At 41.1% G+C, this 27,793-nt stretch overlaps 1 protein-coding gene across 4 annotated transcripts in view; it reads right to left on the bottom strand.

The window, feature by feature from the left end:
• Positions 1-27,793, bottom strand: part of nr3c2 (nuclear receptor subfamily 3, group C, member 2) — a 138,357-nt gene that overhangs the window by 60,842 nt on the left and 49,722 nt on the right. The window contains exons 1-3 of one of the 4 annotated variants that reach the window (XM_080880591.1): positions 26,046-26,193; positions 25,743-25,781; positions 22,406-24,232 (exon numbers count right to left, since the gene is read on the bottom strand). In XM_080880591.1, the coding sequence (XP_080736717.1) occupies positions 22,406-24,213 (1,808 nt within the window). In that variant the 5' untranslated portion in view covers positions 24,214-24,232; positions 25,743-25,781; positions 26,046-26,193. Of the gene's footprint in view, positions 1-22,405; positions 24,233-25,742; positions 25,782-25,932; positions 26,194-27,793 lie in introns of those variants that run through there. The other 3 variants (XM_080880589.1, XM_080880590.1, XM_080880592.1) reach the window with 3 other exon arrangements.

The following is a 27,793-nucleotide window of genomic DNA, read 5'->3' on the forward strand; positions in this document are numbered from 1 at the left end:
TACAGAGGTGCAAAAAACATCACAATAAAACAACATAAGATCAGCATAGAAAAACATAAGTACATTAATTTAGCTACTCAGAAAGCGAGGTAACATGAGAGCTACAAAAAGTACAATTTCATGCTTTTTTTTTTCTAGTGTCTGTTCAGCAGGTATTACTGTAACTGCAAATCCTAATTTTGGAAAATGAATGTCATGGAGAAATAACTTGCTATCCATTAGATTGTTTGTATTCTTCAGATAATCTGGCTTACTTCTTCCTCATCCTGTGGAGTACAGGTGTGTTTGCGCACGTGAAGGTGCAGCAGCGCTCCCCTTGGCACACTCCTTTATGTTGAAGAGCCTAATCTGACTTTAATACACTGCAGGGTTAACTGATGCTGGAGGCAGAGAGAGCTCAGCTCTGCGAAGACAGATCGGATCAATTACCCGATCCATCAATAGACAGAGAGTAGAAACTACCCCGCGCTGTCCGAGCTTTAGCTGAATATATTCCCTTTTAATCAGAGTCACCGCGACCTTTCATCAATGCCATCTTCCCTCTGCCCAATGAGGTGTGAAGAAAGAGGAGTTGACAGGTTTGAATGTCCTTCAGTATCTGTCCTGTATCATTACCCATCTCTCAAAATAGATCGAAGCCATCTAAAAAAAGAAGCCCGTTGTCGTGCATTCACTGTGTTTGATGGAGCTTTGAGACCTTGGTCAGACATTGCTCTCGAGTTCTAGGTTCTGCTCTTATGTTTGTGTAGATGTTACTAAATAAAGGTTCAGCATCATTTGAATCCTGTGATCTAACGGTTACACCACAGGATTTGTTAGCAACTCCGGCACAGACGTTTACCTACATTTCTGTGATCGCGTTGGCTTCCTAATGTCCGAATAATTACCTCAGCCATATTCCCTTCCTACCAATGCCAAACCCTGCGAGCACTAGATAACACTCTGCTTCCAGAAAATTCTCAATTGCATCACTCACCAAAAAAAAAAAAATCTTAAGAATCTTTTACAAACTACATTTGTTCTCTCAGGATACAATATAAAAGAGCACAAAACTGAGAAGCAACACTGAAATATTAACATGTCCGCTAAGCAGATGTGGTTGTTTACAAGTGTGCATTTATTTATGTGTGTCTGATGGTGTGTGCACACCCCAAAAGGGAGCCACAAGGGGACCAAAACCAAAGGGAGACCACTGAGGGGAAATAACTAAATCATGCAGCCCACAGATGTTTGTTAAATGCCACAAAGAGACAAAAAATAAGGGGTCCAAAATTGTCAGATTGTTTTGTGATGTGTGTTTTTTTTAATCAAATCCTGTCTGACCACTTGTTAGAATCCATTAGACAGATGTGAACTGAAATCCATCTCCAAATCCATTTGATAGTGCCTTTGTGCAGTACTATCAAATGTAAATTAGACCACAGGAGGACAGAGAGGCGCACACAAACGTGACAATGAGATAACTGCCTTACTGGCGCAAACGAAAATTGTGGCAAAAAAAAGAAAAAAACCTTGAATTCAAATCATTTCAACACGTGGAAGATGCTTCATGATGAGATTGTATACACAGCAGGCGGTACAGTGATTGAGCCTTCGGGCCATCTCTGCTGAGGCCACTGCATCTTCGAACGTGGCAACATATGTGACATGCCCTCATTTTCAACACCATTAATCGCAGCGGGTTTGACTCAGCATTTTGCCGTGGAAGTGATCTAAGGACTGTAAATGGGGGTGAGTGCTGAGTCGGGGTCTGAAACCGAATAATCGTGCGCACTGATTATATGAATCAGTACTAGGGCACATGATCGAGAGGGGAGGCCTTAAAAACAATTAAAAAAAACAATAGTTAATGTGCAGTTGCATTCAGTTAGGTCCATATATGTTTGGACAGAGACAACTTTTCCCTAATTTTGGTTCTTTACATTACCACAATGAATTTTAATTGAAACAACTCAGATGCAGTTCAAGTGCAGGCTTTCAGCTTTAATTCAGTGGGCTGAACAAAAAGATTGCAACAAACACAATCCCTTCAATTCAGGGGCTTAAAAGTAATCGGACAAATTAGATAACTGAAAATAAAATGTTCATTTCTAATACTTTCTGTCTGAAGTTTAGTCTTCAAACTGTGAAATGAGCCGTCCCACACCTTCTCCATACTTTTTCTTGCCATCATTCTGGTAGATGTGGATCTTTGTTTCATCTGTCCAAAGAATGTTTTCCAGAACTGTGCCGGCTTTTGTAGGTGGTTTTTTTTAGCAAAGTTCAATCCAGCCTTTCTATTCTTCGGGCTTACGAGTGGCTTGCATCTTGCAGTGAACCCTCTGTTTTACTTTCATGCAGTCTTCTCTTTAAGGTAGACTTGGATATCAATACGCCTGCCTCCTGGAGAGTGTTGTTCACTCGGTTGGCTGTTGTGAAGCGGTTTCTCTTCACGGTGGAAATGATTCTGCGATCATCCACCACTGTTGTCGTTCACCAGTGTTTTTTTTCTCAGACTGTATCAAAATGTAGATTTTGCCACTCCTAATATTGTAGCAATTTGTCAGATGGGTTTTTCTGTTTTCACACCTGAAGGATGGCTCGTTTCACCTGCTCCTTTGACCGCATGTTTTCTGTTCACAGCAAAATCTTCCAAATGCAAGCACCATACCGCCAATCAACTCCAGGTCTTTTATCTGCTTAATTGATAATGAAGTAACAAAGGAATTGCCCACAGCTGCCTATGAAATAGCTTTTGAGTCAATTGTCCAACTACTTTTGGTCCTAAACCCTTCATCCAGTTTGATTGTGAATACCCTGAAATGAAAGCTGAGAGCCTACACATTATTAATATAATGGTCATGTCCATTATATAACTACAACTGGAATATGTTTCCATATTAAAAAATTACTAAACTTGTTTCAGTGTCAAAATATATATGAACCTAACTGTACTTTATCCCTGCTGTAAAAAATTCTTTGAAATGTACTTTTAAGTTTCCTTTAATTCTTTCAGAAAAAAAAATCTTCCATCCTTCCACAACAACTTCCTAACTTTCCTGCTTTCCAAACCACTACTACTCACACATCTTTTTGAAAAACCTGTCACATTTCTTTGCTTAAGAATCTGAAAAACTCCCTTTAAACGATGCAGTACATTAAAATGTGCAACAATCTTCTCCTTCTTTCCGCCTCAGTCTATATTCTTTTTTCTCGCTCCTTCTCTCTCTGTGGCAAACACATCAAGTGTCGTACTTTCAGGTTCTTCCTGTCTTGGTATAGTATGGTAATTTTCCCCTGTTTAGTTTTTTTTGGCACCTCTCCAGTGTAATCGCTAAGGGGAAATCGCCCCTTGAACACTTCTGACTGTTTGTCCCTTAATTCATATTTCATGAAATGAGCATGGAGCTCTGTTCACACAGGGAAAACAATGCCATGCTGTCGATATAACTTTTCTAATACAACCCACAGATGGGAGCTCTAATAACTCATAGCAGGGCCAGGAGAATAAAACAACAAATAAATGGGACCTGTACCTAATGTGACAGCACCTGCTAGTCTACAGACGTGAAATATTTAATATACGAGGCACACGCTGCTCTACATTGTTAGCAATTTGTATTGGGCTCGTGGCACCTACTGATAATAATCATAAAGTTACTTATTTTAATCTCTGTTCTGTATTTGACTATAAACGAGGACTCATTCAGCGTTTTTTTAATTGCGCTGTTCTGTTGATTTTTCACCACTACTTTCAGTGATTTGATCAATGCTGATTTTGTTCCCAGCAACAGTCTTATTCTTACGTAAATGGAGCTGTGGATAGTTTGTTTCCTCAGTGGTAAAGTGGCTGTTTCATTCGCGCTAATGCTGGATTAAGTGAACAGTAGGTCACGAGGACAAATCAGGACAGCATTAAGGGAAAAAAAACCCTGAACTTTTCTCACCATTACTCAACATTAAAGAAGAATACAAGAGTACAACTTAGATCAGATGGTCGACTGTCTCCATCCCACCATCACCCCAGTACACTGTTTTCATAATATACGAGGCATGTATGTGACTCCACGTTTAACTACTTTGTTAAAATACTTAGTAACGTGCAATGCCAGTGAACTTGTAGCCCTGGCACACATCAGCACACCTCTCTCTCCCGCTGACAGGAAGTTGTAAACAAGCAAGAAGTGAAGTGAGACAGATGACAGCCCCGCTAACCAATGTGGTTCTCCAGCACTTGGATGTGGAAAATTGACCGTTGTGTGTAGGCTGTGTCAGAGGGAACTGGCATATAACCAAGGCTGCTGGTGCCTGCAATGCTAACATTAGCCATGCTCAGCAAACTAACTTGACGTTGCCCGTGTGCAGCGTTATGCACCCCAAAAAGAAGCCACACACTTAAGCAACTTTTAAGTTTAGTTTACTGAATGTAAGCACCAGTTTCAAATGGCTCTTATATACAATATTTCAAATGACTATATTGAACTTTGCCTATTGGATTTTGCACAATTTGGGCTGTTTCGCTATGATCAGTCTTATTTTTCCCCCCAAATCAAATACTAGCTGGCACGGATCATCCTGAGTGGGAATAAAACCGGTAATTCATAGCTGTGTGTCCTGCCCCCTGCTTGCGCTACCAAGGTTAACATCCAGCAACATTTTTAGCAGTGAGAACGCATCTGCCACAGGCTATCTCCTGGTCTGTGCTACATGTGGGGAGGGCAACTCTGTATGATGTCCTGACCTGATTTTCCAAACTGCCTGAAGTTTAAGTATAAAAATGGTTTAAGTTAAGTTTCCTCCTCTAAAACGTGAGGCTGATATTGGCTGGGTAATATAATTGGCTGATTTAAGCTATTTGCCAATATATCAGTAAATGTATTTAAAACACCTGATAAATACAAATTTAAAAAAAGAAAGAAGAAAAGAAGAAACACCCTTCAATCATGTTAAAAGCGTTGATGCTGCATAGTTTGCCCACTAGAGGGCTCTCTGGCAAGACATGGTTGGAACGCCACAAACACAACAACGTGCAATAGTCATATATCTCGTTTAAGCACAGTTGTTTAAGTACAATTGTTTGCACTTACAATAAAAACTAATTAAAATGCATTGCCATGTTATCTTAGTAAAGTATCATAAGTAGGGCTGTGCAATATGACCAAAATCTCATATCTCAATATAAGACATCTATCGTCCCAATAACGATATAAATCACAAAAATATTCCGTTTTCTGTAAATTCTGTGAATCTCGGGCAGCTCGACTTGCGGGAAGTGTTTCCAGCTGGGCGTCATGTACGTGGAGTCGAGTGTTTTAACCGATGCATTAAAGGATGCATTTTTAGACATAAGTTGTAACGGCCGCCATTTTCTTTGTATTTATTACACAGCGTGCTGCGGGGAAAAGCCCGTTCTAACGTTTGAGTCTAAGGATTATTTTTTAGCACCTGACGGCTCTTTTTTGCTTCCCATCCGTAAACACTCTGCATACTCTTTCACGTATTCAGTTTATTTTGAAAAGTCTCAACAGGATCTTGAGCTTTATTGTGAAAGGTTTATGTGGAAAATAAACAAGCGGATACGCGATGGTTTTACCGTCATTGTTGCTAATGACAATGTATATATATATATATATATATATATATATATATATATATATATGCTAGGGGTGCAACGATACACAAAATTCACGGTTCGGTTCGATACTTTGGTGTCACGGTTCGATATTTTTTCGATACAAAAAAAAATGTTCATGCCTTTTTAATTTGTCATTTATTAAAATTATAAATATATATTTTAACACAAAAGTACAGTTTTTAAATTTAACCCTAACCCTTGTGCGTGTTGTTTTTTAGCTCGTCATATTGCAGCCACAGAAATTCTTTTGTCCATGAAACCATAAAGCTGCACTTTCTTTTTGCCTTATAGTCTGATTTGTCATAACTTCTCCGTTTTGTGGTAAGCTTTTCTTTGGCTGTCACTTCTTCACCCTGACCTGTCTTATTTGGCTCAGCAGAACTAAAATATATATCTGTCTGTGAAGGTTCTCAGTCATCCAGGTCATCGTAGTGAAATATATATCCTGCCGCACTCACATAAGCTCAGCGATTCTCTGCGCGATCAACCTCTCACATGTTTAAGCTGCGGGAGATTTCACTTGTCATGTTTGCATAGTAAGCTAACAATTAATAAGACGATGTCAGAGGAATTGGTGCACAAATTATCATCACTCACAGATCAGTGCTGTCGCTCTCTATACACAGTTCGCGCGATTGCAAAGTGAAAGCAAAAAAACAAGCGCAAATTCAAACACGATTTCAATATGTCACATATTGACAGTGGCTCACCCAATGACATAATTACCCAGCTACATTTCTGAAAGAATGCAAAAGCATTGACATATATTTTTCCTTCCTACAATAGCCCGACAGGCAGGGGAGAGATAGCCCCGGGACGTCGGGCTAGCGATATTGCGAGCCCTGTATCTGATTGAGGAATCACTCATCTTTGGAAAAGAGAGTTTATTACAGAGAAATGTCTCTTTCCAAAATAAAAGCTATACTATCCGCTTCTTCTGGGCTATATTCTCAGCAGCATATTAAACATATCAGGTCTCCATAAGGAGAATCCTGTGCTAACAGCTGTCTAAATGACTCGGCTAAAGTTTGTAGCATGCATGCTTGTTGTTTTTGTCTTTGCACTAGGATGATGTCGGTGTAAATGTGCAGTCATATTCGTTGTGTTCCCACTAGTGCTTTCAGGTTAATCTCGTTGAAATAACCTTAACGCCACAACACGGCAAATCTCCGTTAACGAGCTACCCTATACAGAGGGGCTAGATGGCCAACACGTTAACGAGCTAACTGCGCTAACACACTAGCTCCCACCCATGTAATTGAGCATTGCATGGCACATCCAACATACTGTTTTACTTTAGTCCATGACTCGCTTACCTTCAGGGTCATACGTCACATGAAAACCAAAATAATTCCAAACGCCAGATCTGAATGAGGGTGGGGAGGTCCACTTCTGTCTCGCTAGCTTGCCCTGCGCTCTTCCTTCTGACCATCCTGTCTGTGTTGAGTGCTCAGTGAATCTGCGTTCGACTACTCCGCCTAGGCTGCACTCTCGAGCCTAGGCGGAGTAGTCAAATGCAGATTCACTGATTCACTTATATTTTATGGTGATGCCCATATTGACAGTGTGATTCATCAAAATTCCCTCTATGCATGCTGGTAGTGAACCATCTTAGATTGTAGATTGGGGTAAAAGAAAAAACAATCCAGTTCAAATTTTAGTAAAAACTAATGTGAGGCTTTACCAGTCTGAGTTAGCATAGCCTTAATTTAATCAGTCTTCATTTCTAATTATAAAGTGTGCCTACTCTCACAGACGATGCTTACTTTCTGCAATCCAGGGATACAGTACATCCTTGTAGCTGAATGCAGGGCTGTTGCTCGGAAAACAACAACACACCTAAAAGGCTGCAATCATTGCCACAAAGGATTTGACAGTCTCAGGCTGTACGATCAACTTCAATGTACATATTACCAGTGTTGGGACTAACGCGTTATTAAGTAACGCGTTACAGTAACTACGTTATTATTGTGGTAACGAGCACGGTAACTAGTTATTATGCCAAAATCAGGAACGCGTTACTCGTTACTGGGATTTAGATAGGCTCGTTATTCGTTACTTCGTGTGGTGGCTGTCGCGGAGCTTCCACAGATTCAGTAACATTAGCAAGTGGTAGAGGCCAGCAGGTGGATGAGAGAAAGGGGAGGCAAGAGGAGAGACCCGAAGCGGCCGAGTGTCAGGTGAACTGAACTTCAGGTAAGAAGTTATGACCTGCAGTCTATCTGGGTCAGATATAAACCAGGTTTAGTTGGAGTTTATTTTCGTTGTACTGACTTTTTCATACTGCGTGCTAGCTAGCATGACGGGGTTTCTATACAGCTGGGTGGGTGCTATGTTACTGATGTTGAACTTTATTTTGTTCATACAGTTAATTATTAGAGTTGCCGTTCCCTAAAAAACGGAATCGTCTCGTATGCAGAGAAATTATTACGCGTTTCGTATTGAGGTGAAAAGGAACAGTTTGTCCCGGACTTAAGCTACAATGAAAAAGACACAAAGCTGAAGTTATTCTGTGTCTTTGCTGCACAGCTGCCTCTTCTCTCATCCTCTCCCCTCCCTCTCCTGTTTCTACTACAATCATGAAACTGATCAGCTGATCGGCTTTTCTCTCTTGTTTGTTTATCGTCCACTTTGCGCCAGAACGGGGAAACCAGCGGATGTTGCGCTAAACAACAGCAGCACGTTTAAGCTTGATCAGCTAGAATTTATTTAATATTAATTTCTAGTATCAGCTGATGTTTGCTGGAGCCACAGCTGTAAAACTGCTGGTCATGATATCGGTTTGTATATCTGGTGAGAGGGAAACATGAAGATGAAACCAGGAGATGTCCTTACTGAATCATCAGAGCTGTGATGGAGAAACAGGTTTACCCTTTAGGTGACATGAATGAGTTGAAGAGAAGTTATGAACTGTTTCTGAGAGACAAATAACACCAGGATCCTTTTCTAAGTAGCTGACAGCTGGTAACTGTGCAGGGGCGGATCTAGCAAAGTGTTGCCAGGGGGCCAGGTAGGGCATTAACAGGGAAAGGGGGGCACAAAGAAATACTTTCTTATTCTCACTTAAAATGTCTAGCTTTTAATAAATAATTATCTGAGTCTTACAACAAACGATTGATAGATTGATACATATATACCATCAAGACAGTGTACATCACTGTCACAACAGCGTTTGTTTTCATTCAAAGGCTTCATGATTTTTCCTATAATGGCGGGCCGGTCTCTAGTCACAATGCCCGGGCTGATTTTTTGTCCCAGTCCAGCCCTGTATGCAGCTCATCTGCAGTCTGGTGTTACCTACATCTTCCTATTCGGAAGGCAGAATTTCAGAGTACAATCAAAAGCACCACGACTGCAGTTTTTGTGTTGGATGTAAAAAGCGCACATGATGCTGTGACGTAGGCTAGAATCCTGGCGGTGGTCAACAACGGTCCAGGCGTGGGATTTCTCTCGTGGAAATATGCACATTATTTTTTCCTTTGGTAGGTGGCACAGTGCACTTGTGGCAAGTAAGCAAGCTAGAAGACTGGCACTCTTGGTGGGTATCCAGTTAGCAACAGATTAACAAGAGAAGTCTGAGTAAAATCAAAGTTACTTTCCCTAGTAACTAGTTACTTTGAAAGTAACGAGTAACTTGAAGTAACTGAGTTACTTTTGATGGAAGTAACTAGTAATGTAACTAAGTTACTAATTTAAAGTAACTTACCCAACACTGCATATTGCATGAGAGATCAAGTGTTGGCAACTAGTCGGAATGAATAAACTCAATAACCTGACTCGTGCTTTACATCACATCTTACACTGTGTCTCTTTTATTATCTTAATGCCAATCTCACATTTTAACCACAATAAAGTAGATATCAGTCTTTTGGAAAGTATCCATGTGGTCAGACAAACTAAAAAATTAAGTTATGAATGTGACATTCCACCCTTTTGCGTCTCTTAATTAGAGCTGGGCGATAGAACGATAACGATATGTATCGCGATATAACTTTTACTCGATAGAGAAATTAAGCTATCGCGATAGACCTCGCCGCTCTTGTCCTCTTTAAAAAAAAAAAAAAAAAAAAAAAAAGGTCAGCCAATCCAAATTAAGTAGCGCAGAGCCGAACCAATCACAGCCGCAGCGTCACGTCGCGTGACTTGTTACGTACAGCACAAGTGCCAAGCCGCACCTGTGTTTGTTTGGGAAGCAGCCAGTGGGTAATGGAGCCAGCGCGTAATGGAGGAAATGAGTGTGCTGACTAGAAAAATCAACCGAGCGTGACCGAAGAGAAAACAGATGATGGTTCCAATGCCGGAGAGATTGTCGAACAGAAGAGCCATAGAAGTTCCGTAGTGTGAAGGTATTTCGGCTATTTCAAGTCTGACAAAAAACAGAGTAGCGTGCACTGTAAATTGTGCCGAAAGCAAGTCTGGAAATACAATAAACTGGTGCATGCGTCACACTGTGCGCCACGTTATTGTTTCGGTGAAATGAACTTCTACAATACTGTTACTGTTAATTGTACTCTCTGCAGTGTTTAAATGCTTACATATACACACAGTTACTGTCCCTCCACACATACGACTCAGTTCTGCTTCTATGCCCCAGCTTTGTTTACTTTTTCCCACCGAGGCTTCTAGACTTCTGATTGGCCAACATTTCTGCACGGTTAGGAATCTAGCGCCACCTGCAGCTTTGGCATGTTCATAGCAGCGTTTTCCTTCATTTCTGCCTTTATGTGTGGACGGGATTATTTTTTAAAACGAAAACGGAAAATCTCCGTTTTCAAAAACACCCGTGTACGTGTGGACGTAGCCTCAGTCTCTGACTGGAAGCGCTAATTCGTCATTCGGCTTTTGTCAGACTAAAGTAACTGTTAAAACTGTTTGAAAAGCTCAGCTATACAACAAGGAGAGATTGAGAATTTCCTTTTAGTTCTCAGTTTATTTGATATTGACAAAAGTTAGTCAGTTTTGTCTGTTCTTCTGTAAAACAAACTAAGATTTATTTTTAGAATTAATATTTTGTTTCTAAGTGGAATTGACAATTTAGTCTGTTTCGTTTGTTCTATTTTGAAACTTAAACGCTTTAGCGGCTGCCTTTTGTGTAGTTTGCAATATTTGCCTTTATTTATCTGAAAAAGTCTCATGTTCCTTAAGTACATCTACCCTGTTGAACTTATTATGGGAAATAAATATTTAAATCAAAACAAGCTGCTGATTATTTCACATTTTACTTGTGAGCAACGGCACATTTAAATCTTACAAATATAGTTATTTGGCTTATATCGTGATAGATATCGTTATCGCCTGAAATGAAAAAAACATATCGTGATATGAAAAAATCTCATATCGCCCAGCTCTACTCTTAATAGTCCGACATTACGGTATGGTGGTGAGTCAGCTTCTTTCATTTTATCCAAGGTCCAGCAGCTGAGCAAGAATGTGAATAAAAAAGAAAGCTACTGCTTAACAGTCGAAACCCAAAACAGCCCCAGACTGACTTTGTTACAGGGAAACAGACGGTCCTAGCCAAGTCAGAGGGAGGCAAGCAGAAGAAAATGCAGACACAGAACAGTGGCATGTTTGTCTATGCCAGGTACAGTGCAGTAAAATCTACCAGGAGAACAGTAAGATCAGAGGATTTTCCAGAGCTGCGGAGTTTATGCTAAATCAACAGTGTCTTAATTGTTTTTCCTAAACACTCAACCGCATTCAAACACATTCTAGTGACTATAACATCCACTATTCATTAAAATAAAAGATAGATAAACAACCAGCTTTATCTAGTAAGAAGATTTCAGTACTGCTGGAGGTAAGTAAATATGTTTTGAGATTCACTATAACATTCAGACGTATTCATGCTAATATAATGACATTTTTTAATGGCAGAAATAACACCAGAAGTACAAAAATATAGATATTTAAATGGATACATTTTATGACTTGAGTCAAGAATTGTTACTAAATTGTGAGTTAGAAGAGATAATAACCATTTTTTCTCCTGCACCCGCCTTCACACCCATACTGCCAGAAAACAAAGGCCTGAAAGTTTGCAGGGCCGCCCTGCTTTTTCTTCTTGTTACACCACAGCGAAATGTGTCGTAACAAACACATCAAACGGGCTGGGCTTTTTAAATTTTTCTTCTGTTTTTTAAACAAATATGGGAAAATATGGGAGGATGGTGGAGGAGAAGTTAAAAAAAATACAGGTTACTCATAGGCAAAACAGGAAGGTCGACAGGTATGGCAATGAAAACGAATTCAATACCTAGACAAATGAAACTAATACTTTCTGCATGACTAGACACAACCCAAGGTCATGAAAAAAAAAGAGAAAGAAAAGTTTTTGTTTTGTTTTCGTGTGTCTGTAATTTGAACGCTGACCCTTTAATATCCCTTCAATTATGGCTTTTCTTCTCCCCTCTACAGAAAACCAGGCTCATATTACACTTCCTGACAAACATGTTTACCCCTTTGCAGCAGCAGACTAGTGAATTCTCTCTTTAGCAACAGGTTCAGTTATAATATAGTATCTTTTCTCTGAGCTGCCACTTGATCCTCGGAAGCTTCCTTTTACTTTCTGGGTCAGTGTATCACAGGAAGCTGCCCCATCCTCAATCACAGGGGTTTTGTGGGACCGTCTCATATGGATTCTTCTAAATGCTTGACAGAGGACACGCACAAATCATTTAATGTTTTTTATCCCACAGCAAAGCAGGAAGCCCAGGGTACCCACTAAACATGTTTTTCTAGGTCATGATGGCAGCCATTTTAAAGCTTCACAAGTGTGAACACGACTAGTTACTAGTAGCTACACTGCTAGATAGGTAGTAGTTTGTTAAATAGTTCAGTGCTTCACATGATTTAATATTATTTGCTATTAAAGTTACTTTGATAAACTCTTGAGCCAGTTCTCATTTTTTTAATGTTTTTCTAGGAAATGAGAAATAGTTGCAGTGCTTATTGAAACATATGAAAACATAGAAGGAAGTAACAGTATCGAAGGCAAAAACAGAGTGTACAATTCTAACAACCTTGTAATGTAATATTTGGTATCACCACCTTTATTCGGTACAGGCTGAACTCTCTCAGGAAAGCTGTCTTCTAACTTCTTTAAGTAGTCTTCAGGACTAGTTTCCAGGCTTCTTGAAGGAGATTCAAAGCTATTCTTTGGATTTTGGCTGCCTTTTGTTCTGTTTTCCGTCAAGATGATCCCACATTGATTAGATCATGTTATTGTCCAGGTTCTGGGGAGGCCAGTCCATGACTGTGTGTTTTTATATCCAGGTATGCTTTTACTGAACTGGCAGTGTGTTTGGGATCATTGTCATGCTGAATAATGAAGCTGTTGCCAATTAAAATACTTTACAGTTGGCTCTGCATGGTGGATCAAAATTTGATGGCACTTTTTGTGGATAATTATTCAATAAAATTTGACGAAATCCCCCAAAACACTGGCTGAAATGCAGCTCCAAACCATTACAGAGCCTCTACTGTCATTTACAGATGAATGTAGAGACTCACTGTTGTACCTCAGTCTTTCATCGCCGCCCTCTCTTAAGAATGGCTTCTTTACAGGCGTCCTTCCACTGAGACCATTTCTGATGATGCTTCAGTGAAAGATATATGGATTAACTGAAAGGGCATATTCATCTCTTGGGTCATGTATCAGGTTTTTTGATGAACTTTTTATTGTTAAGGACAGGAATTACACAAGCTGTTTATATGCTGTAGATCAGGGGTGGGCAACTTGAGGGCCGGTGTCCTGCAGGTTTTAGATGTGTCCTTGATCCAACACAGCCGATTTAAATGACTAAATGACCTCCCAAACATGCCCCGAAGTTCTCCAGAGGCCTGGTAATGAACTACTCATTTAATTCAGGTATGTTGGCCCAGGTGAGATCTAAAACCTGCAGGACACCAGCCCTCGAGACCTGGAGTTCCTCCCCCTTGCTGTAGATTGTTTTCTAGGCCTGCCAACTTTCCTTTTGTCTTCCACTTGTTCAGTTTCCTCAAGATTTTTAAGGACACAAGGCATGCCCAGCCAAGATACATCAAATTTGAAGCCAATGGGTCTTGGAAATCAACTTGTTTGTGCACAAATACAATTTTATGCCCGTCAAACTGTGTTTTTCATAGATTCAACAAAATCTGGAACAAACTTGTGTTTTTGTGGAACGCTGGTGGGAACAAAGAGCCTAAAATACAATTTAAAAATTGGTTCGTTGTTAAGTTGCTTGTTATGTATAGACACAAGATCTGTTCATCCCTTGAGGTACAATAGATGCTGAAATGATTCCACTGAAAATGTCCGGGTACAAGAATTGGACTGAAAGTGAATTAGAAAGTGGACAAGGATCCACAGAAAACTTTGAAAGGGCTTGAGAAAGCCTGGAGAACTACTGCTCAAGACCACTTCTAAAGAATTACAAGAACATCTCCTTAGCAGTAAAATATAAATAAATCTAGAGTGAAAACAAGACTAAACTAATATCTCACTGAAGAGGCTCAAGTTCAACTTGTTACAATTTTTGATTCAGGAAATCGATCAGTGCTCACTGCCTACTCAGATTTTTCGCATTTGTATTTGTGAATGTAAAATCGACAAAGTTATGGTTTTAAGTCACAGTCACACTTTTCTGAATCACGGGTTCTGCTGATGTAAAAGTGGATGCACCTCGTATGAGTGTCTATGTTCGTGTGTGTGTGTTTTATTCAGGGAAGAATGAAAGTGTTATGTAAAACGCCCAGAAGCCCCCCCCTCACCAACAACAACAACAACACACAAACGCAGTTCCTTTGGTTTATTTGAGCCAACTATGCATGACCTACTTTGGGAACCTTTCAAGCAAGCTGAACAATTAACATTTTTTGGAAGTGTCTTCCTTCATGGCATCCCTTCCATGGAGAAAGTGACAAGACAAACACCAGGCTTAAACGTAAGCACTCTGGCACGAATACTTGGGCAAGCTCTAATTAAACATGAATGATAAAGGCATGCCTTGTTTGCTTAGTCAAATATATCAGGATACAAGAGGAACACAATTATATGCTGAGAGAGTGAATCGAAATGGATTCTCTCTGCATCCTCTCCACCAAAAATGAAATATAGATCTAATTGGTTTTTATAGCGCTGAATGAATAATATCCAGCCAGTGAAAGAGACATCACCTTGCATTTAGATCAACAAGAGGTACTTTCTTTATTTATGACAATAGCAATAGGCTCTTATGAGCGGTTAATCTCTATAATTTGTGATTTAATATGCGCATATTTTCCTCTAGCTGCGGTGTATGACTAAATCGCCAAACTGACCCACAAGGCTCATGACTCAGGAGATGTTCAAGAGCACTTGTGAGAAATCATTGAGACTTCTTGCATGCTAGGTAAACAAAGTACTTGGTGCACAAAAGACGGCCACAGCACCTCACACAGCAGCACGCCACAGAAATCAGGGCAACACACAGAAGCATGCACTATGCTTTGTTGCAGCTCCGGTATTTAGTTTCCACCTCCTTTATGCAGTTTGTTAATAACCTCAACAAAAGAAGGGAATGTCAGCGGTAGGTAATAGAGAGTAGATCTCCAACTACAGGACCGGCCTAGTGGAAATCTGGCCCTCTGTCACCAGACTGTGTTTCAGGAAGAAGTTCAAGTGAGGACAAGACAAGCATTGAAATCCCAGGAGCCTTGGCCAGCAGTAACCACACTTTTATTGGAGTGTCAAGTCCGGCCTAGAATGTGTGCTGTTGTTCTTGCTGTTGGCGACCATGGCGACAGCGTTGTGTGCTTGTATGTGTGTGTGTGCGCCTTCATGGCTGTGTGTGGGAGAGGCTGAGTGGGAACTTTTAACATGATTTCTTTTCTGTGCAACAAAAGCATCCGACCATTGTGCTAAACAGTATCATCTGGGTTCTTTTAAAAAGATTACATCCACTGTAGGCATCTACTCCTACACTCTGGTAGCACAAGGTAAAAAACATATCCATTCATAAAAGCTGGGAAAGAAAACTGGCTTTCACTTTATCCTCATGGCTATGCTTGTTAAAATAAGGGGCGATATTCTGATCACATCCGTACCCGATTTAGAGCTGTTTTTAAGATTATTTTATAGCCAAGGAAAAATAGCTAAACTCTTAGCTAATGTAATTTTGCTCTTCCGGCAAATGAATTCAGCGTTACTGTGTTGGAGAAGTAACAGTAAAGGAAGTAATGGAAACAGAGCGTTGGACAGAGATGCTTGCAACACCAAATCTCGTAGAAGTGAAAGTAGAGCTGACAGAGGTGAGAATATGCCTCTTTACATTTTAATGGTGACCATTACTTCCCCCTTAAAGCACCATAAATACAGTTTGGGCAGCACGACAAGCCATAAACATAACACCGACATATTATCACCTTATAAAGTTGTTGTGGTGAACCTCTTAGCAAAAACTACCAGATTATCCAGCAAATGCAGACATATCAAACAAATGAGCTTTTGTTTGATATGAGAAATCTCAACATTTACGCCCTTTCAGCTCTGTTTGGGTATACAGCCACACCCAACGAGATATGTGGATTACTTTATGTGTCTGCTCATTGCTCCTGAGAAACCAGTTGGTCTATCAGTTTTTTGTGGAAAAGAGTGGCCCGCTGCTGCTGCTGCTGTAAACATGGTTCACACAGCCTGAAAGACCACACCAGGGACAGTTAATAGCTGAGAGCAACTGCAGCACAGCAATAGTTGGCTGTGATGGTACTAAAATTGCAAACACTACTGCCAAGTCAAGTTGGTGATAATTTAATGTCCTCAAAATGCCTAAATAATTGTGATCCAATTGCTTGAGTGATACCTAATCAATCAGGAAAAGCTTGGTGATGATTATTCAAAACTTACACTCATTGTCTTATAACCTAAATGAACACACTGGCTAAACAACACCATGAACATCTGACTGAACTGAGGATATCCGCAATGCTGAAATTCTGTTTTGAAAAGAACAAAACTGCTTCCAAGCATAAGCCCATAAAACGGTTAACTGTTACACAGAGAAAAGGCCAACAACATCACAAACACAGGTTACTATACAAAAAATATGTACATTCATAGTCGTACAAACTCCTAAGTTCCATAAAATACATTTTCACTGCTCTTTACAGGTTTTCCTGAGCCGAAACGCCTCACGGAGAGCTTTTACCGTCACTTTTAAGGATACATTTTTAGACTCTAAGAACTGTAGACAGCTGAATTCACCACTTGGACCAGCTCTTACTATTCATACCTTGAATGCTGCCTCTCGACTCTGCTTTACACAGCTTCCAATCCACCCACACCAACCAGTGCTGGGCTACCCAGAAGACAGAAAAGACCTGAAAGAACTGGATCCTTGTGGTCTCTGCGTGTTCATTAATTTGTGTGTTTCTGCAAACGTTTTGTTTTTTTCATTTTTTCTAGACATTAATGTTATTTTATTTTAATGCATTTCAATGCATCTGTTTTTACATCAATTCAAAATAAAAGGGGATAAAAATTTAAATACGTATGATGAGGTCACAAAAAGTTTCAGGCAGTAACACTGTGTTGATTTGTATTTGTGAGATCTACATTTTGATTTGACTTAACAAATCTTATTACACTGAAAATCCATTTTGCATCTACAAGCCGCGGTATCCCACTGCTTTATTTTATCAATACGATTCACGGGCTGAAAATCTAAACCTATTTAGACTGTCCTTACTTTATTCTGTGCTCAGTGTGACGAGTGCTCGGCAGGACTGGTTTAGTTAAATGCTGCACTGAAGCCAAGAAGACAGAAAGCCCCGTACACGGATGTGCTTGTGCATTTTAGCATACTGTACTTTACTTTATTTTACGTGCAGCATTTAACTTCATTTAAAACACGTGTAACTCGATTGTAGAGGATAAGCTGTCTACCTGTCTTTTTATTTAAGGATTATTCTGTATGCCGTGCCAGCGCTGTGGCTAACACATTTTGACTAAATTGGTTTTACGTAATGTAGCTTCATTTCCTTCTAAATAAATAGCGCGTATCATTTTCCCAACATCCTTTGAGAGCCCCTTTATAGTGGGCTGTTAACAGCTGGTTACACAGTGTCGGGGAAACATTTCACCAGTCTCTTCCTAAAGCACCAGACATATGTAGATACATGCTACAAATATACATATCTATTATTTTGACATCATTAGTTATAGTTTTAGATCTAGTTCGTTCTTTATTTATTTATTAATAGATTTTGTCTACACGTGACAACTAAAATCTGCATGACAACATGATGTCTTCAATCCTCATAAAGCTAAAACCAGTGTATTAGTTAAAAAGTTCTACTATGCTATTATGTGCTAGTTACACGTTTTATATTTTATATTTATACATATATAAATATGATAAATCTCATCTTGCTCACGAGCGCATAAAACAGCACTCACGCTCGATGAGTATCAGGGCTGCACTTGAGACGTAGTTAACAAGAACTCGTACACACTCAAGATTAAGAGAGTTTTTCTAAAGCAGCCTGACATTCATTACATTTTATTACACAATAGAAGAAGAGCAACACGAATACTCCAGAAATCTGAACTTGCTCCTTGAAGTTTGCCAGAATAAGTGGTTTAAATGATATCCAGCACAATTAAATGATCATAGTCTTCACTTAATTACTACAATATAATTAAATATTCACCGGCACACATGAGAGTGCATATAATTAAAACGCTTGCGCGCAACAAAAGACAATATCTCTGCCACACTGTTATGTCTGCTGGGCAGACACGTGAGAGCCGAAGCCATTCCCCAGCACCTTCACCTGTAACGTCCTTTTTCACAACCCAAAGAAACAGCTGTCCGCTTCACAGTCAGGAACCCATAATGCACCGGGAGCCCCTGTGCATGCCTGGTGTTGGGGTTTAATTGGATATTAGTATCCAGCAGTGTCTGAATTAATCAAATCATTTCCATCCATTAATTTAGTGGAGGAACATACAATTAAAGCCTTATTAGCGTGCTCTCAGGAGTATGCCTTTTCATCCCTCTGCAGAACATTGAGAGTTGGCCAGAGTCCAGCGTGAAGCCTTCTCCTTGCTCGAATCCGGTGCCTCTTCACGACGTGCTCTCGTTTAATCTATAGAAACCGGCTGCGAGTTTAAAACAAATGAAAGTGTCTGTCAGCGCTGGGCAACTTTCCTGTTGCTGGGCTGAAAGCTACAAGTTTCAGGAAGGGCTTATTTAAATTGAAAAAAGCATTGTTGGCTTCGAGTTGTCGGATTATGAAATTATAAGGTTAGCACTGACAAGTTTTAGAGAAATTCTATGTGGTGAAAAATTGCTGTGAAAACCAACACAAAAATGCCCTAAATAGGGTGAAAAGAGATTTGGAGATTTAGGCTGTGAGCAAACATAATCCAGAGCCCTAATGTAGGTCATTTTATGATCATTACCATATTTATATATCTTCAAAACTGCAGCGCACTATTTTTTTTCCTCAAAAAAATCAAATAAATACAGAAATGATACATTTATAACACATATATTAAATAACATGCAATATTCCATTCTACTTTATCCTAGCATTAGGTTTAAATTAAACATCACACAAATACAAATATTCCAGGACTCCTTTTTCCCCCTTCCTCCTCTGTTCTGAATCTAAGTTAAAACATTTTGCACAAAGTAATCCAGACTGCTCAGATGAGCAGCCATTTTTAATTAAAACCATTTACAGAGGAAACCAAAGTGAGAAAAAAAAGAGCCAAGGGATTTAACACTCTGTCATCCAAGGCTTCAGCGGATCAAAGAGTTTTAGTTGTGCTTTTTAATGGTTACGTAACATTTTTGCCTATGAAATATTGGGCCCGGGTACCATGCAGTCAGTCCAAAGCTGGACGGTACCACAGATTTTCCCGCAGTGCTTTTTCAAATTTCAGGCAGGATACACTAAGCCTGTGTTTATGCCTAAGTATAGCTGTCAATCAATGCAGCACCAGTAGTACAACAGGAAACTGAAAGAAGGCAGTAACCTCTGAAGAAAAAACGCAGTCTTGCCTTCTGCCTAATGCATATATATATATATATATATATATATATATATATATATATATATATATATATATATATATATATATATATATATATATATATATATATACACATGTGTATGTATACAGTATGCGTGCGTGTGTGTGCGTGCATGTATTGTATGTACACATGTATATTTGCATCTGTCTGCTTCCCTGTCTGCCTGACTGCCTGCCATGTGGCCCACCTTGTACTGTCATCCTGTCTGACATTAGGGCTAAGCTGGATCTCATTAGGACCAAGGTGGCAGTGATCCCGTCAACATCGCTTTGGCTCCTGCCATATGGGTCGCCTCCAAGGTAACCGGGCTGTATCAGTCTCCTCAGAGCTGCAAGCCTTGTTATAGCACATGCACAAACAAGCAGACGCAGTATCTACTTTCTAGACAAGTGTGTACGTATGAAGCTGAAAAGCGCGTCAAACGGGAGAAAGCATGTAATTTTGATATGATAATCAGGCCAAATGTTTTAGATGAAAGAGAAATAAACACTGTCACAGATACACACAGGGGCAGGCACAGAGCACAGAGTGCTTGCTATCTATGTTTAACACATAAAAGGACAAAAATTACACCAAGACAAAAACATTTTTTGTGAACAAGGTTAAAAGGAATTCATCGGGTTATCTTGTGTCACTGAATGATGGTTATTATAAGTACATAAACTTTTAATACAGGGGTGTCAAACCCATTGTAGATCACAGACCACATGCAGCCTAATTTGATTTAAGTGTTATATTTCTTTCAGTGTGCATGGACTAACTATTCATGTTTAATGAACCCTCCGTTTACACAACAGAAGATGAGCAGAATTTTAAGGAATCTTAAGAAATTTAAGTGCAATTTCAACCTTTTTTTCTGTTTTTCCACATCAGTCGGATTACATTCATTAGAAACAAAACACCAGCGTCGGCACGGCTCTTTGCCTTAACCACCTTCCCCTGAAGGCGTATGGCTGGCTAAGGGTAACGTCTTTGTCAGTAAGCAGGCTGTAAAAACGATGATGTTTCAGATCTTTGTCTCAGATTAAATTAACAGTCCAGACAATCACTCCCATAACATGAGCCTATCTTAACGAGCTGCAGACAGAATACTTCCTGGTGCAAAGCGCACTGAAAAATGCTGCTCTCCTTCTCCACGATTTTCACTTCCGGCGGACCCTTTCACGAGCCTGTTCTGGCCCGCTCACCTTGTGTTTGACACCTCTCTTTTTAAGGTAAATTCTAAACAGAACAATCAACCCCTTAGAAGCAGTAGCAATTTTATAGATTACATTTATATTCTGCAGTAAATCATACTTCTAGTGATGACCTAATTGAATATCCAGTGATCAAGCACTTTATTATGCCAGCTTTTTCTAAAATAATTTCCCTCCCATCTGAACGATAGTAACTGAGCTGAAGAAAATGATAGAAAACGGCCGAGAAATCAAAAAGATCTGCAGAGGGGTTTTTTTTTTCGTTTGGTTTTTTTTTTTTATTAATTCAATCAAGAAAACTTTTGATCTAATACATGTCCATTACGGGGTTCTGTGCAACATCTCGGCCCGAGCTCAGCTTGGACTTGGCATGATCAGTCAAACATAGCAAAGCAATGTACATCAAAATCCCAGCGGAGGCTCGGATACAGTGCTGCACTTATTTTACAGCAAGCGTCTGACTTTTATCAAAAGCGATCCAAGTAAGCAGGAAGTCATTTATGGTTTTGTTTAGTGCGTCTTTGCTCGAGCTCATAAAACCTGTGAATTTATGACATCCCCAAGCATAAATAGATTATAGCAAAGTGTATTTTATAAAGCACTAGGAGGCACTCTCTGTTATTTAAAAACATTTATAATACGTGCAAATTCTCCATATACCACAAACCATTCTTTGACTTACTGTAAATAAACAGCAGCATCCGTCACTGTTAGGCGAATATAGCAATGTATTTTCAGCAACACAACCGTGTGTTTTATGGCCTACGGTTGTGACATTCACTATTATTAATCGTGCTGATAATTCACCTCCTTCACATGCAGCCGGGACAGTAGAATACACTGGAACCACAACAACTGTGTCAAAGTTCCACTATGTCAGATTGGCGGCTGTTATAGATTTTTTTCCCCCCTTTGGCCTGTTTGTTTTGTTCCACCCCCTCCACCACCACCCTCACAAAAATCAACTGTTTATTTCATCAGTTTGGCAACCAAAGCCTGTGATCAATCATTCATAATTTATAATGCTGCCAAAGGCCTAGGGCCCATAAAAGCAGATATTTGCATTACACAAGGTCTCAGCTAGAACTTCTGATAACAGACCAATAAATTTTGTTATTGTACGTACACACAGGCCCCTGATAAGAAGCAAACTTTGCCTCTGTTTTACAGTAGAACACAGGCCTGTAAGAAGAGAGACGATAATGTTGTGGTCACATGCTGCTACAACAATGACCTGGACCCTATCCTTTAATTCCTGTTCCCCCAGCCAGCATTCCGCTGCCTTTCCCAAGCCCTGTTGTTGTTGTTATTATTTTGCACTTCTCAAAGCAAACGCCCTAAATCCCCTGTGCAACAGGAGTCCCATTACAAAAAAACTAAACAAAAAACTGGCTCTCCATCTATGGGAGACTCTGGAGCGGCATACTATTATACAGGTACACTGAAGGGAAAAAAAACCCCAAACATGATTTGATATTTACACAAAACAGGCACACACAGAGACTGCCTAAATACACCTTCTTCTTCCTTACCTCGACATGCCGTCCGAGATGCAGTTCTGACCCGGATATCCTTCACCTCTGGCTGCGAGAGACCCCTGGGATATGCCCGGGTGAGATTTCCACGACTCCATTAACGCCGTTACGGGTGAAATTAGATTCAACAAAGGGTTGGTCTGGTCCCTCACATCGTGCCGCGTGAAAGACATTGTTCCTTGCGCTCCAATCTGGTAATGGAATGAGTGTCCACCGGAATTAACTCCAACAATGGCGGATGTGGACATGCTGTTATTCTCTTGGTAATAGCTGCCATCTGTGGCTTCCTGCTTAACCCCTTTAGACAGGACATTGTTGGAGAACACATCAGACTCATAGTTCCCATTCACAGAGGAGACAGGGGGTCCTAAGATACCGGAAAGACTGTATTCATCAATGTTATTCCTCAGGGACAGATAAGTGGTCTCAGACGCAGAGAAGAGGCCAATCGATGGTGACTGCTCACCGTAGGGCTGTTGATTCATACATCCCTCACTTTTGTTTGGCTCACTCTTAATCTGCGTGATAAAGGGCGTGTTGCTCGCGTTACATTTGGAGCTGCCTAAACACATGCTCCTGAAGTCAGTCCCAGGCTCGTTCTTTATGTACTTAACCATCCCCATCTGATCTAAGCCGACATTGAACACCTCCCCGTCTACCATCTCTACTTTAGGGAACTCGAAATTCTTGAAGTCCGTTTCTCTGGTCAGCCCTGCTTCCGGGCTGCTCGTGTCATTCTGCACCAGACCCAGTCCGTCAGCAGGACTGGACACAGGAAACCCACCAGAGGAGGGGTTCTGTGGGCTGCTGGCAGTCATGTTGCCTGCTGTGGCCGGACTGGAGATGGAGGGCATTGCTGTGTTGCAGTTGTTGGTGGTTTTGCTAGAGCAGCTGCCAGCTGTTGGGCTTGAGACAGAGGACCTAATGTTACATGTAGTGCTGCAGGATGGAGGGGATCTCACACTACTCATGCTCTGAGGACTGGACATGGGAGACCTCATGACATTGAGCGGGCTGGTGAGTGGCGGTGAGCCCACGGTGCTGGACTCCACAGGGCTACATGTGACTGAATTCCTGCGCTTGATGTTGGCTAGAGTTGCAGCACACGAAGTCTGGCTGACAGGGCTACTGACAGACGAGCACAGAGGCGCAAAGCACGTAGGAGGACTGGTGGTAGACGACACCATATTGTTGCTGCCTCCGGGGCTGGAAATGGCACTGGAGGTTTGGGGACTGCAGGACAGAGAAGAGGCCAGCATAGATGCTGAGCTAACCGGGGTCCCCGCGGTGCATTCTCTGGGAGTCGCGCTAGGCTGCTGGAAACCAAATGGCTTCAATTTGGGGCTCTTTGTGGGACCACATTGGTTCTCCTCTAAAGGCCGTCCACATGCTGGATACAGCTTTCCTGGGCTGGTATTGGCTCCCTGCTGGTTAAAAGCAAAATCTGCCTCCCTGGCAGCATTCATATACAGGCCCATAGACTCAGCCACAGTCTTGGAAAGCTCTTTGGAGTCCATTTCCTGCTTATGACCAAGGAGTGAGTTGTTGAAGTGTGGGAGAACAAATGGCTGGTTCTGGCTGAGCTGCAGCATTGGCTGCTCCTGCTTTTTTGTATTGTTGTCTTTGCAGTCGGTGGCCGGGCTTCCAGCAGGGCAGTTGACATTAACTATGTCCATCAGGATATCACTGCCAGTCAGACTTGAATCCTCTGTACTGCAGCAGTACTCCATAGTGCCAGGGACCTGAGGCCATCTGTTCTCTGTGTCCTTTCCATCAAAGAAACTTTGGTATCTTTTGGTCTCCATTGCTGGCTCATTGAGTTACCTAGTAAACATGGCAAACAGACAAAAAACAAACAAAAACAGGGTCAGTCGAGCTACAATAGTTGGCAAAGGTTTTTAAGAGTATTACTTTCTGATAAAGAGACTATGTAAGATTACGTTACATATTAAAGGATTATGCAATTTTATTTTCCTTTAAAATCTAATCAGTCTCCTGTTTATAGCTTATAAAAAGTTGCACTTAAGTGAAACCTAACAAGGCAGAAAAAAAAACAATGTGGAGGAACTGAAAGATTTCTGAGTGTGAAGCCCCTGTTTGATTGTTTTATTTACACGGGCAACATTTTTTAAGATTAAAGTGTCTCATATTTTTTTTAAACAAGTTAAATCTAATAAAGTCCAAAATAAATCTGTACAGTATTTCCCTCTCACACATGATTCAAACCCCTTATCGGCGCACTACAGGGAATGCAGCGATAACTTAAAGAAACCCAGACCACAAGGGTTAATTTATCTGTATGTGACGTCGCCTGGGCTTTTTTTCTTTTTATTCCCACCTCTACTGCGTCTCTATTGGCCAGCTCGGCCAGAAATCCAGCAGCTTCATCAGGCCCCATTCATGGATTGGCCCGAAAGCTGTCACTCAATAGTTATCGCTCATGCAGCCACAACATTGCTGCGACACAACTTGAACTGTTGTTTTAGGCAGCCGGAGCGGCTTCCCTGTGTGCTAAAAACGATTCAACATCACTGGGAACAATCGGACGATAAAACACAACAAATTGCATTGATTTCTGGCTGGTTTGGAGTTAATGTTCAAGCTATTTATTTTGCATGCAACGGTGCAAGTCCGCGAAGGGCTCGCAGCGAGCGGCCGAGATATCGGCGTTAAAGTGTTGCTGTCTGCAAAAAAAACAGGCTGTCCTGTGCACATGTGCAGAGAATTTGAAAGTAAAACAAGAAAAAAAGGGGGAAAAACCCGAACAGCTGTCAGACTCATAATTCCCCTCCTTGTTGTCCTGCCGCGATCGCTCTGCCTTTGCAGGACATGCACAAGTCTGCATTTTGCGTGTGCGCAGAATACAAAAAGTAGATGAAAAAAGAAGCCAAAAGCCCGTCCGTCTGCTATATTGTTTCCGTTTTTTACTCCTTTTTGCTTTAAAACTCGCATGTATTGCTTTTGAATGATTACGTCCACTACGATCAAAGTATGAATTATTTAAGCCACTTTTTAGACAGAATTTGACAGCCTTATATATCACTCTCCGCAGACAGGTGAGCGCATGTACGTTAAATCCACGAACGCTGCTCTAAATCACGGTGGCGATTTCCTAAAGTGCATAAACTTCTTGGCCACTTTTATTAAAGAGCAGACACGGAGGGGAGAGGCTAACGGTCCCGGTTAAAAGTTATTATTTTTCTCCTCCACAGCACCAAGGCCAGTGTCCGTAAGTATTCAGTTCTCCCGACACCAACTGCGAGGGGGACTTGCTTTCATTATCACCTCGAATTAAAACTGTACAGTTAAAACACAGGGCTCCGTCCGTCCTTACCTTAATTACGACATTCAGAGTTGTCAGGTGGCTGTGTTGCTGGGCAGCGATAATCCAGAGGACAGAAAAAGAAAAACGCAAAAAAAAGAAGCAAAGTCAATAAATATCAACCAACGTGCTCTCCGCCCCCCACCTCCTCACCCCTCTACTCTTTCCAATACATTGTTGCCAGTTTGACAGATAGACACACCGGAGAAGTCTACTGCGTATTATCACTAGTAATCCTCAACAGCGAGCCGCTGCTCCTGACAGGACGAAACGACAGCGATGGGTCGGACGGCAGCGACGGATAATCACACTCACATTATGGCCGTAAGAAAAATTTTTTTCCCAAGATTGACGATTCTGGAAAAGAAAAGAAAAAAAAAACAGAAGAAGAAGAGTAATTAAAAACAAACGAAGGAGTCGAGTCGGACTTGCAGTCAGAGCGACGTCATTCTGTGCACATGGACCCTCCTACTGCAACGAGTGCAACACAAACTCCGAGGAGGAGGGAGGTGGTGGAGGTGGGGGGGGGAGAGAGAGAGAGAGAGAGAGAGAGAGTGGTAGAGGGGGAGGGAGGGGCTCGGAGCGCAGGTAGACGGAGCCGTCTGGAAATAGGGCACCGAGCTGTGTGAAAGAAACTCGTGTGATGGCGACAGTAAGGCTTTCGTGATTTCATTTTTTCTTCTTCTTTTTTTGTCTGTTGAAGTCTTGCAAGTTTGTTACGTTATATTTTCTCTCTCTCTTTCTCATTTGTGACTTTTCAATATTAGTCATTTCTGCCAACTGACACTTCGGAGATCCCGTCACGGTCACGCACAGCAATTTTAGATCACAGGAAAGTATTTCAGGTGCTTTCCCCGCACGACCCCCCTCCTCGTGCACGGTGAACGTGGAGCTCATGAGACCCTCGCGAGTGCTGAGAGAAGAGTGAAATCAACTCGGCGAGAGCGTGACGGCTGCCCCCCACTAGATGGAGATGCTGTTCAGAAACAAATTACAGAGTGGTCAAGCTGTCACTTAATTCCGTCCATGTCAAACTATATTAGTAAAAACAAAAAACGCTTTAATCTCTAATGAATCCAAATGCACACTTTCTGCTTTTGCGTGTTAGACCCGTAGCTTTCTTTCCACATCATCTGTCTTCTTAAAGAAGAATATAATAATAAAAGCCACAAACAATGTTTCCTATCTGAGTGTGGACATTCGGACACCTTTCTTTTAAAATGAAGTGCAAGACATCCACTCATCCCTGATGGTGACACATCCGAGTCCATCTGGTCACTGCGTGTTCACGCTGTCTCGCTGGCATGATGATTACAGTGCATGGTTAACGTCCATAGGTGCCTTCACTCGAAAGTAAAAAATAATCAAATAAATGTTCTCAGGTTCGTGATTTGTGACTCTGTCATCTGGATTAAGCTGCTGTTTACATTTCACGACCCACATCTCATGGTGTTGACTTTGGTTTTACTCCAGCAACATCCAATAATCAGTTTAATCTGTGGAGTTGTCAGTCACACTTTGTAGGATTTTTTTTTTTTTCATTTGACTGCATAACAGGCAGCGTGTAGGGGTTTCCACTGTGAGGGTGGCACTTTATACAGTAGAATAAAGTTCCAGCGTTTCTCTTCTTTGCTTTTCTGGATACTCCATACCAGCCTGTAGCCATTTCTCAAGCCAGGCAGCAGCAGTTAGATTAGTCAAAGCCAACCAAGCAACACTGCCCGCCTCCCTGATCTGCCTGTTAATCACCCATGAATGGGGACCTGCTTCACAAAAACAGAGGGAAAAAGCGTAGCAGAATTGAGATATAAGCAATGTTTCCCACACCCATTCATGCAGCTCCCACTTGTCCATTGCGCATAATGGGTGCCAGTCAAACACATCATGGGCAAATCTAATTTAGCTTTGCACCACAGATTTTCCTTCCACAGCCACAAAGTCCTAAGAATTTGCAGACTGACAGCAGAACACGGCTGATATGAAATCAGTAATAATTTGCTCCCTCATTGGTAGAAATTGAAGGGAGCCCCCTTGAATCTCTCTGAGCTTCCAAGCACTGTCAT

The sequence above is a fragment of the Rhamphochromis sp. 'chilingali' genome (assembly GCF_963969265.1).
Source record: "Rhamphochromis sp. 'chilingali' genome assembly, chromosome: 4".
Taxonomy (NCBI): domain Eukaryota; kingdom Metazoa; phylum Chordata; class Actinopteri; order Cichliformes; family Cichlidae; genus Rhamphochromis; species Rhamphochromis sp. 'chilingali'.